General features: G+C 34.4%; 1 protein-coding gene across 1 annotated transcript in view; it reads left to right on the top strand.

Moving 5' to 3' along the window:
- Positions 1-13,104, top strand: part of LOC121410180 (atrial natriuretic peptide receptor 1-like) — a 68,260-nt gene that overhangs the window by 35,168 nt on the left and 19,988 nt on the right. Inside the window, exons 6-8 of the mRNA XM_041602092.1 lie at positions 5,074-5,178; positions 10,058-10,129; positions 12,449-12,623. Coding sequence (XP_041458026.1) covers positions 5,074-5,178; positions 10,058-10,129; positions 12,449-12,623 — 352 coding nt within the window. The remainder of the gene's footprint in view (positions 1-5,073; positions 5,179-10,057; positions 10,130-12,448; positions 12,624-13,104) is intronic.

Raw genomic sequence — 13,104 nt, 5'->3', positions numbered from 1 at the left:
CGCTTCCCGTGCTCACTACCGCCCCTTAACTGAAATCCTTGCTATGTCACTAATTCTAGACGGAGTTACCGGGAAATATTCGGCTCTGCCCCCCCCCCCCCCGATAACAGGTTTACGCCGCTGCAACGAGGCGCCTTAAACCACTCGGCACCTGATGAAAGAAAATAAAATTTGAAAAAAATTAAGTCTCGCGGACCTTCGGTCAAGTGGTCTGACCCCTTCTATACGATGAGAATTTAATGCAGTTTTCTCTGATTTCATTTTCGTCGTCGAGACTTCTCGCTTGAAGTTGAGATGATTTAGCAGCGCAGCGCAGATGCGTAACATCAGCGGTGGCCGAGCGTATACGTCGTTGCCTTACCGGGGCCAAAGTTTTGGTGGTGTGACCAGGCCTTGACGCAGCAATACTCGGCTAAAACGGAAAAAATGAAAAATGTGAGTCAGAAAACTGGTTGGGCGAACAGGATCTATAGAGAGAGATAAAACTTCTTAGATTTGCCAGAATTTAGCCATAATGATATCACTTGAGTTGCCTTCTTTATTTGAGATAAACTCACTTCACTTTGGTTTTCTCGGCAATATGAATGTAGTGGCCACATTTTCTCACTTTCGCTTAAAAAGATACCTATATCCAATTTGCCTCGGAAATGACAGCTTGTCCCTTCACTTTTACCAACGGTAATCGCTTACTGAAAGATGTGTAACCTCGAATGATGGTCTTAGTCATAATTACTGTATCCTCAAAATAGCAAATTCCCCTTGGTGAAGATATTAATTATTCCAAGTCATTTGTTCTCACGATTTATTTTGATAAGAATGAGGAGAAACGCGCATGTTTCGGATTAGTATATTCAAAGTTAACAACGTTTGTAACATTGATGTTTCCACGCAATACTTTAATTGGTTTCTGTCATGCATCCCATCATATTGATACCAAACAAGATTTGAGCTGTTATTGGAAATGGGAGGAAATAGTCCAACCTCTGTCTGCTTCAATTGGTACTCGTTATTTCACTGATAATTCCTGCCCCTTGGAGACTCATTAAATCTCAACAAAATACTATAGGAAAGCAATTTCCATATTGTACAGATATTGACTAATGGGGTGTGTAATATAAACATTCTTTGGACCGGTGGATTTATATTTTCCCGAGGGGTTATATTTTCCCGAAGCGCGCAGCGCTGAGGGAAAATATGAATACGAGGGAAAATATTAATCCTTTAGGCGGTCCAAAGAATTTTTTTTTACACATCCCATCAGTCAATATCTGTTATATTAGATAGCCTTTAATGATGAAGATAGAAATGGCCTAACGATGCGTGCAGCCTGTTGTTTACGATAGTCAATGATTGATGGAACTGGTATAGATCTAGATGTAACTTTAGTCTTCTACTACTACTCTAATGCAGTGAATGGCCCTTTTCTAATCAACTCAAGTTTGTTTTAGGCCTAGCCCTAGATCTAAGTTAGAGTCCAGTCCAGATACTTTCGTCCCACGTATTTTATTTCCGTGTAGTTGGTAACATCTAATCCACAAGAGGGCGCGATACACGTAGAAAAATATATTCACGGACCGGTTGGTCAATATATTCATCGAAGGTGGACCGGCTGGGAAAATACACGGATTTCGATCATATCACGTGACGCGCAATTGACCAATCGCGCTTGGCTATCTGTCTTGGCTATCTAATATAGCTTCTTATCTACTACATTCTATTAAATTTGAGATGGGTTTGTTTTTTTCTTCAAAAACATGTACCGAACCCTGCAAACAAACATGTTGTTTCTACTTACATTATGAAATCAAAGAGATTATGTCTTCAGTGTTTGCAAACTACAGGAACAGAAGATGACGAGTAAATTTGCTATAATTTTGAGTGTTGATCGTTTTCGTATCACTATAATTATAATTATAATTTCATGATTATCATTGTAAAGTAGTATTATTACGTTATTACTATTCATTGCATTATCTGTTTCTTGTAAACATATTGCAGTGCGTAATTTAACAAAATGATACATGAACACTGTTTCGTCTTGCTGCATGATTTTATTCAATCCGATTTTAATTTGTTATTCTTAAAGAAAATTCCTAGGAACAACATTAACCGATTTTTTTTTCATTTCAAAGTGACAAATTTATTGCCGGAAAAAGTCGAAAAGAACCAGACGTTGCGGATCGTGTTTATTATGACTTGTTTGAACCCAAATCCTTTTGAAAAAAAAGGATACAAAAAACGAGAGATATATTCAGGACCCTTGACACTGAGTCTGATTGTAATTTGCCTTTACCGAGTTCGATCTACACTGAGATTTACAATGTGGTTTAAAACGCCAAACATTATTGACAGATAATGATCTTCAGGACAGAGCTGAGGATAAAATTGGAAGTGAGGTGGCAATGTTCGCCTCATATGCGGTTTTCTGAGTGCGTCAAAGATTATTACACCATCTTCCTTTTGCATGACAGAATGAGTGGGAGCAAGATGTAAATCAAACAAAATGTTTCGTATGTGTGAACTCTGAAGACCTTTAAAGCCTAATATAATATCATTTCCCGATTCAAACGTAAGTGCTTTTATTTTTGGTGTATTTCCCACAAAAAACACACCTAAAAATTGACCGCCATCTCAGTTTCTTGACCGAGTCAGCAAGTGGTGAAATAATGAAAGTTAAAGAGCTGCATTGCCTTGTGATGTGCAAAGAATGAAATCGATAAGAATATGCATAGAGTTTGTTTAGGTCTGTCATTGTATGGAGCGATACTCAACACTTTCATTAACTTGCTTCGTTTTTTTCTGGTCATATGAAGAGCGAAGACAACCGCTCTGATTTCGTCCTTCAATCGATGATGACTCGGGTAACCGATGGGTGATTTCTGTGTCTCCGATATGCCAAGTAATTGAGGGATTCTCACCCGTGTTTCATTCTGACCTCTCATAGTAATCTAGATATAGATAAACTCTCAAAAACCAAACAACAAGCTGCCTTTGTTACGATACTGCAACAGATAACAAGTAAAATAATTTGAAATTTAGATTTGGTTTCCTCTTTTTTTATTACAGGAAAAATATAACATTAAAAAAATAATAAAACATAAATAAATATATATTGGTCTTACGTCTCTTGAGGTGACAGATGTGCAATATATCTGATTAATAATCCAAAGTAAAAGTCCAATTTGGCTGGCTAAAAGTAAAAGATCACAATGATGACGATGATGAAACTGATGTTGAAGTACGATGAATAACAAGAGTCACTGTAACGAGTTGAAATGTCCGTGAAGACGATGTTGATGATGATTGACAGTCAATTTCAGCAATCCAAGGGTTGAAAAGCGTTCATTAAAACAGGTTGATGATCTCGATGAGAAGTGAGAATTCCTCTCTCAAAATAACAGCAAACAGTTCATTGATGGCGGGTAACTAATTCCATATAAGATAAATATTGCAGGTAGAAATAAAGTCTGCTCTGACATAAAGTCTGGCGTGAAACTCTTAGCTCTGATCTGATATGATCTGATCTGATGAAGTGATCTGGTATGATATGATGATGTCCTTGAAGAATCTGCCAGCTTTATATACTAATTACAACTATTCTCCTTTCTGGAGCATTCTATATTTCTAAAACATTCTTGAATGACCTCAGTGAAATCAACGACAATGTAAATAAAATAGCTAAGCCTATTGTTCACTGGAATCCTATTGTGTAGCAATCTATTGTAAAGTAATCTCTATTCAGAAATAACAATAATCCTTGGCCTTTAAATAGGAAGAGGCCAGCTTAAAAAAAGCTTTTACAAACATGTTTTGGAATGTTCTTGATCATTCTAAGCTATCCTGAATGAGGAAATAACTAAATAAATGAATGTAATTGCTTTTACAATTCTTCTTATATGTAACACTTTATTTCCATAGTTCTATTTTCATTTTACTCTCTTCGTTCTTCTGCTGCTCCTTCCTATGTAATTCAAAAGTCCAGAAAACAGGCCGGTTTCAACTCCTTTCAATCTCTTGCCCCCCGTCTTTGGAACAAACTCCCACCATCTCTTCGAAACCTCTCTTCTCTTAACCTCTTCAAAAAACATCTCAAAACATACTTATATAACCATAAACCTTAACTTGTCTCATGCAATTAACGGCGCTTTGTATCCTCTGGAAAAAGCGCTTTTGGAAAAAGCGCTGTATAGATCCAATTATTATTATTATTTTCATTATGTACGAGAATATAAAATGGAAGATGATCCAATTGAAAATAGTATTTTCTTAATATCAAAGAAAATCGAAGAAATGGATATTTTTCCATGTGTGATTCACTTTGTTTGTTAGGATACCAAAGGTGTCTACCTATATAATGTGAATATGAACATGTATTATCAATATGGTTGTAAACATCTTCGTTGTTAATACAGTATTGTTATGCTTCAGAGTTATGTATATTAGTTCATTTCAGAACAAAACCCCTGGAAAAATATTATGATGGTGTTTTAACATTTACATGTTTTACCAATTCATGTCAGATCGCGAAGCCTGGCGTACCAATTGTTGATTAATTATTGGATGCGTCCGATTTGGTGTGTAGTTTACATATAGATATATACTAATACCACCTAGGCGTATATAGTAATGGTGATAGTAATAGTGATTAGAAATTATGGTATTAGTGATCCTGAAGCAGTTTACAATAAGACCAAAATGAAAAAATATTGCCCAAGTTCAAACTCAATGTTTGAAATTTAATGCTCTCTGATTTTACACAGGAGTCGTATCTTTCTAAGTTGAATACGAAATTTCATGGCTGTGTGTTTTTAAACACAAAATGTTTTTTTTCTTGATTTGGGCTTAAAACATTTCAAATAGCCAAACGGAAAATCTGTTAATTACTGAGAAAGCATCTTCACGGTCGTGGTGGTAGTGGGGGGGGGGGGCTTTTCCTATCGGTTGCTGTTCAACCAAAACCATGCAAAGAAGTATTAGAAAGTTAAGCAATACGATTGTCTCGCTTGTTTGATTCAAGGGATACGCTCTTGTATAATGTTTTCCCCTCATAATGATCTTTCCTCTTTGTTCCAGGTCCGTGACCTTCAGCATGATCACGTGATCAAGTTTATCGGAGCATGCATCGACGCACCCAACATCAGCATCATGACTGAGTATTGCCCCAAAGGTAGCTTACAGGTATGTCATAACCTTCTGCCATAATCAACATACAAGCACCTCTCCTCTTTTTGTGTTTTAAGTTTGACTAAGAAAGATGCCACATTTGGGGGTCTTAAATTTTGTATGCCTTTCAAAAAGAAAATAAAATCGACCATTCATCGAAGAGATATTCCAGGCTGAAAATGGTATGATTTGAACAGATTAAGAAAAAAGAAAGAAACGTAACACTGATTTTTTTATCAAAATCGGACACGGATTACAAAGATAAGGCAATTTGAAGTTTTGAAATATTTCGGTTAAACAGTTCAAGACATGTATTCATGAATATTCAATGAGTAAACTGATTTCATATCCCCACTTGTTCTTTTGTACTTTATCATAATTATGAAACTAGGGTTATCCATTTTTCCTTAAAGAACTAAAAAAAATGAATTGACAACTGATTTAGTGCATTAAAAAGTTCATTGCCGCAACTTATTTCATTATAAGGGAGGCATTCCATTCACAAATTTGTGATTTAAAAAAATATTGCAAAAGAAATTTAAAGGACAAGTCCACCCCAACAAAAAATGGATTTGAATAAAAAGAGAAAAATTCAACAAGCATAACACTGAAAATTTCATCAAAATCGGATGTAAAATAAGAAAGTTATGGAATTTTAAAGTTTCGCTAATTTTCAACAAAATAGTTCTATGAACGAGCCGGTTACATCCAAATGAGAGAGTTGATGACATCATTCACCCACTATTTCTTTTGTAATTTATTATATGAAATATTTTCATTTTCTCGTCATTGTCATGTGAAATGAAGTTTCATTCCTCCCTGAACACATGGAAATTATTATTTTAACATTTTGTGCTTCAGGCAAGGAGGTCCTAATCGTCAAATTCGTAAAAATTGAAATATTGTATAATTCAAACGATAAAAAACAAAAGAAATAGTGAGTGAGTGACATCATCGACTCTCTCATTTGGATGTAACTGGCTGGTTCATATAACTATTATGTTGAAAATAAGCGAAACTTTGAATTGTCAGAACTTTCTTATTTTACATCCGATTTTGATGAAATTTTCAGCATTGTACTTGTCTGATTTTTCTCTATTGGTTCAAATCAACATTTTTCTGAGGTGGACTTGACCCGGGACTTGACCTTTAATAATTTTGTTATTTGTTATCAGATTTTGATGAAATTTTCAGCTTTTCGCTCTGTGAATCATATTTTTAAATATATTTAGCCCGGAGTACCCTTTAAGTACGAGATGTGTCAAATTCTTCATAATTGTGAAACTTTGAAATGAAGGCCAAGTTACAAGTATATAAATCGGCGGGATATTTTGGTGCGTGTATTGTTAGTAAGTTTTATATGGTTGTTCTTTACCATGATTGACAGTTTGTAGAGGTCGCTGTCATTTACACATTTTCCATGGCTTACAGGCTTGTTTTAGTTTGTCTAGATACATAGCGACAGCAGAGAGACAAATCGAATCCCTAACAAGGTTTTTCCAACTTAAATTCCAATTTAATTAAATGACCTTCAGCACAAGACGAGAAGTTGTACGCTTTCCAATATCATCTTTCGAAATAGAGAACATTGGTCTCGTTCATTATATCAAGCAGAACGACCTCAGGAGCCTGAAGTGATACGTTCTCTTCAGATTCTGCTAAAAACGCGCTGATATATAAATATAGAAGTATTTATGACTCACGGCATTATCACTTTATTGAATGTCGATTTTTTTTCAGGTTTCCGTTTTGCTCATATTCCAATCCAATGATTTAACCTCAAAAGTTCTGGGGACACGAATTCATTGTTTGCTTATTAGGGTTATTGCCATCCCGCTGAATTAGAAATGACCTCGATTACTATGATCTTTCAACGTTGTCAAAATCATTTCATGCTTTACTATGAACTGTGATCGATGACAAAAAAAATCAGGGAAAATTTTTCGATACAGGTTAACGTAACAAGTAAGCCGTGAGTTGTCTATCTTTAAACAGGCTAATGCAGATAAATCAAGATGGTGAGATTAAACTTGGAATATTTACCCCGTGGTCACCTATTTTCCCTCATTTAATCATTGCAAATGATGAGATTATGTCACACTGTAGGTAGTATCGCTCTTACATCTCATATGTCTGTACCTGTGGATCACTCAACTGTTTTATTGCACTTGGTTTGATAATCAACGCATCAGGTCTCCTGCAAAAGAACGGATCATATGTTCTTGAAGGAAGACACTGAAGTGTAAAAAGGCGTAGCCACTGGAGAAATAAATTGTATTTAGCCACCCCCTTGGATTCCATCGACGGCTGATAACATTGGTGTCTCTATTTTGTTTCCAATATTTCACAGGCGTCCCTCATTTCTTTGACTTAAACACGCCACTACCCCTACTACTCTAAACACTCTCTTGCCGATGTTCCCGTAAAAGATCATTACCTACCCGGAGGCTTTATGATCGCCTAGCTTTCATTTCCTGTTAAATGAGAGTTTTTATTAAGTTTTCAGCTTGGAATTGGCTGACAAGTGGTCGTAACGTGCCTCAACTCGGTACAAAGATTGACAGACTCTGATATAAACCTAACCAAGGGAATTCACTCAGTATATGTGCATATCTCCAAAGCACGTTCGAATGTGCTTACAATGGAAAAGTTTAACTCGACTGGTTGGAATTGAAGTACCATGTTTCTCAAAATCATACAACGCAAACTGAACAACTTGTTCTTTATAGATAGCATTATTACATTTCATGATGCCATTTTTTTTCGCTGTATTATAATATTCTGAACGGTGAGAAACATACAGTATACTACCTCATGAGAATTTTGGCGACAATATGTAATGTGCGACTGCTGATATTCTCGTATAGGCCTGAACACATAAGTGCTACAATACAAGAAATTGAATAACACTATCCTTAATCATAAGAATGCTTTGTTATACATTCACTAATTTGAATTACTCTAAGATTTTTCTAATATTCGGATGTTATTACAAAGAAATGTTTGCAAAGTTCTTGTAAGAAGGTCTTTATTAAAATAGATGGAAACCAAATAGCTTATTATCGTGATGCAACATTACCATAAATGATGGATCCGCATTTTACCGTCAGCGATTACTTCCTGAAATGATTATTGGTATGATTCTAATTAACAAAATCCAATCAAAAATACCTACAGATCAGTGATGATTGATTAAGGCATGCGAATAATTTCAACTCTGTCATTTTCATACTGATATGAAGTTTTCAGAATGGAGATTGCTCTACTGAAGAAAAAAAATCCTGATTATGGAACTTCCTGAAAATCTTTAGTTCAATTTGATTTCGGAGGGAGTACTTTGATACCGTGAAAAGGTGCAAAACGGAGCTGTATAATAACTATAGGTTTGTTCTACGGGATTCTTTTTTTTTCAATTTGCTTTTTCATTCGAAAAACAGAAGAATTTACGGTTTATCGTAGCAGTCTGTTCCTTTACTGATATTTATTTGCATTTCCACGCACATATGCCATAACCTCACTCACTGATCATTTTTTTTTTCTTTTACCCTCTTGCTGTCCCTTAAAGTATCATGTATTCACCAGATATGTCTTAGCAGGGACGTGACGTCCCTGGTCTTAGTGATACAAATTATTCTCTTTCACTACTACGTCTTTCAAATAATAATACAATGGAACGAATTTATTTTAATAGTATCAGTGATTAGTTTCATGTACGCATTATCACAAGCAAAGCCCTTGTCGTTTTGAAGAATAACCATACATTATGTAAGCAATCCTGATATTATGCTATAATGTTATGTCGTCTCATGTTAACCAACATCTCTTTATAGATACAAAATTTGGCCCACCTGTCTTCTTTTTATCATGCTCACGCACTTAATATTTGATTGGCAAGGATTTCTTTGTGTTTTTCATAGACATATTTTGTGGTTAGAAGCGGTTTCGATGGTGACCATATAGAACTGGAAACAATGCAAGCAGAACACATATTTGCTGGCATTATCTACAAAAAGGAATATTTCATCAACAGAAACACTCTTAAAACCTACCACATTTTTCACTAAACAATGACACGAAAAAAAATCTTTAAAACTACTATTTCCTGCATAATATATGTTATCGTAAAAAAAGTCGTCATATGTAAATCGATAGTATAAAAGTAAGATGATACTCTCTGAGCTGAGACTGTCATGTAACCCGGATTCGCAAAATCCATTATTACTTTGATTCCTCTCGGGCATCTGTCACATTTTATGCCATTTTTGTCTGAGACAATCATTGATGGAAAATTGGGGCAATAGCTATAAAGAAATTTGAGTTCTTAGTTTCTCATGTGGCTTTTTTTTTCACGACGAACAAAGATGACAATCTAGTGAACGTTATCAGAACTTTGAATATAATTAGCACGAATAATATGTTATTCCCTTTATGATTACCTGTTATTCGGCCTCTTGACTCATAATGAAATACCCAAAATTATAGCAAACAATAAAATTAGACGTTTTCACTCAATTAATCCCATTTAATTGTCTTTAATAATGGGTTTGCCCATATAAAAGATGCACGATATATTTAAGACCAATTAACAATGGCATAGAATTAAATTTTACTTGAGTAAATCCAAGCCATGTTTTGTCAGTGATTGATATAGTGGCTTGCAGCATGATTTTCGGGGGGGGGTTCTAATTGAAAAAATAGCATTCAATGATTAATGATGATATGTATACTCCCCCTTACCCATCAAAGATTATGTAATCTTTAATTCTCCAGTCATCTATATTATCTCAACATGAATAATTTGCTGTCTATCTATTGCGTATTCCAACTGAGTGAGGATGCAATTGCGTTTGCTCTATTCCTAATTCCTGTATTTATTATTAATTTTCTTCGACAGGATATTCTGGAAAACGACTCAATTGAACTGGACGAGCTCTTCAAGTATTCCCTGATGTATGATATCGTCAAGGTAAGGTTTGGTGCGGTAACTGAAAATTGGTGATCAAGAAATTCATAACGATCCAAAGAAGATATGAAATGAGCCTTATCTCTTTCAGCATCGAGAGAAATCAACACTTTTCAGACAAACATACCAACCCTTTCATTCGATCTTGTTTCATATTTCCGTGTCAATGGAAACTACCTCGTCTGAAATATTTACAATGATATAACGGTGCGCTCGAGTGGCTGCACACCACAGAAAGCCTTCACGATGTGTCAAATTAAGTCAGTGTAAACATGGTCTAATCTTGGAAAGCTGTTTCGCTGGCTGGTATTGAATTGTCGTTTAGTCACGCCACATATACAGATGTAGATTAATGTTTAAAAATATGTCACTTCTTGTTCTTACTGTCTCTCTTTGATACAATAACCAAAATAGGCAATCGAACCTTAGACAGGTTGATTTTTTTTATCTTAGATCATTGACACGTCATTTCATACCCTCTCTGATATTGTCATAGTACCCTAAAGTGCTGCCATTTCCTGTGAATCCTAATTTAAAGAGAAATCGAATTGTAAAATAATATGTCAGTTTTCATTTTAAAAAGTTATCTCTAGAAGAAGCTCAGAGCAGAGGAAATAATAATCTTTGATCAGTATTGGTCAGTATGATGTTACCAAATAGTGAAATAACGACATAATTAATGTAAATTAAAGAAAATGTCAACAATTATAAACTAATCGCAATACACTGAACATAAAAAGTACCATTTATCATGACGAAGTTATTAATTTGCCATTGTTACGTATTGTACCATTATTTAATTGGAGGACTGAGAAGATTTTTCACTTCGTTCTTTTCTCTGTCTTCTCTGTCAAATCTGTAGGGATGAATCTTCACTATTTCCTATTTGTGTAAATTGCATCTGAAAGTACAATCATGGCCAAATTGAAAATATTTCCCCAAGGTCATGACGATCCGGGCTATTTTCATGAAAGGCAAATTGAAAACACATCTTGCTGTTATTGGTGTTGATCAATGTGAAGGACTTGGATGTCCTACCGACCAGTATTTTGACCATTTCCTATATAAGGACTTCATTCAACCTGGAAGTTGTCGATTTTTTCAAGGATTTTGAATGGCTGAGAACTTGACTAGCCGCATACTCGCGGCGAAATGAAGTTTCCAAGTAGACTTGACTAGAGAAGGAAAATGCGAATCAACTTACAATATGAGTTTGATTTTTTCTATCTAATTAAAAAGAGACATTACATGCAAGAAATGAGCTGAATTATAGTTTAAAAAAAAACACAAGTTAGTATTTTAAGCGTAAAGCCATAAAAATAAAGTATTAACTGACACTAGATAAAAACAGTGAGTTGAATTATACTATAAAATATATCAAGGATTACACGCTTAGATCAAGAAAAATAAGGAACATATAGAAGTATAGGGTTTGACAGTGTGAAAACCTGCAACAGACCAGTGGCAGTGATTAATGATAAAATATTTCCTTCATAACTATGAATAAAATAGTTTAAATCGCATTAAATTTCTGATATTTTCTGGTGTGTCATCCGAGGTGCTCGATGGCGAATTTGTATGATTTATTGATGGTTAAAGACTTTACTTTGGCAGGATAATGAAACCCTTGGATCAAAGTTGACTTTGTTTTTTTAAACAGAGATATTAATAAATAAGTTCAATTAAACACACAATAAGAAAATTTTGAAAATTTGAATGTTGAGATCTCTATGATGTGATTGAAATTCTCCCATTGGCAAATGAATATGATGTCACACTTGTATAACTCTCCCATTAATTTTCTGTTTACATTATTAGATTTGCATTTCCATAAAGTCTATCCATTGATCAGGTATTCTTTACATAAAAAATATGTTATAAATGTTTCACGTAGTATATCATGAATAAAGAGTTTGTGCTGTATCATTAGAATAAGCTATAAGTAGATGATATGCGGTATATTTAGTGTATATAAATGTATATACAAAAGTGAGTTATTATTATATTAGTATCATCATTATTATCATTATGTTTTTAGTGTACAAAGGGGGGAGTATAAGTGAAATCGCAAATCTTGGTCATGTTATCAATTTCAACGTTCAAATGCTCATAATTCTTTATTGTTTGTGCAGTTGTTCACAAATTTTCATTGATCGTATTCTTCATTTTTTAGAATTTTTTATACAAGCTATTTTTCAAAGGGTTCCATTCTACTTTAACAGGCATTTGATGGTTGCATGTTTAGTTTTTTCTATTTATAAAACAAGCAGTTTTGTTTGCATTTATAAGTATACGTTAACGGTTCATTCTCACTTCTTTCAGGGTATGCTATATCTTCATAATAGCGTGATACAAACTCACGGTAACCTGAAGTCTTCAAACTGTGTTGTGGATAGTAGATTTGTGTTGAAGATCACAGACTTTGGCTTGACATCTTTCAGAGAACCTGATCATGCTTTTGAACCGGATGAAGAGGATTCTTACAAATACTATCAAAGTAAGTGTTTTAGAATGCTCTATAAAGGGGAAAACTAATTCATTGAGGTTCAACAACATGTATCGTTGAAATGTTCTGGTTTCTTAATTTGTTATGCCTTTAAAATTTTTGTTAACAATACATGCGATAGATATGTATTTTAAACATTATACCAGAAATATCAGCTTAACTTTTCTTAAGATGCATTGGCGATTAATAAAACCGTAGTTTCTTGTATTGACAAAAGAAAAAAATTGTTAAAATCAGTGGCAATTGGTTAGTTTGATAACGATATCATTTGACTTTCCTGTACAATTTCTGGTTTCTTTAGTCAGTTTCAGATGACATCATAAGTTTATTATCGGCTAATTAGAATTCTCCAACTCTTTTTAAAAGGCACATTAATATTGTTCGTATCAAAACGCCGCACAAGTATTTTTATAATAATTATGAGCCAATTCAAAATCCGATTTGCTTTTTACGATTTTTCTAGGAAACGATA

Source organism: Lytechinus variegatus, chromosome 3 (assembly GCF_018143015.1).
Source record: "Lytechinus variegatus isolate NC3 chromosome 3, Lvar_3.0, whole genome shotgun sequence".
Taxonomy (NCBI): domain Eukaryota; kingdom Metazoa; phylum Echinodermata; class Echinoidea; order Temnopleuroida; family Toxopneustidae; genus Lytechinus; species Lytechinus variegatus.
Note: the sequence above shows the minus strand (reverse complement) of the source record. Positions and strands in the feature narration are given on the sequence as shown.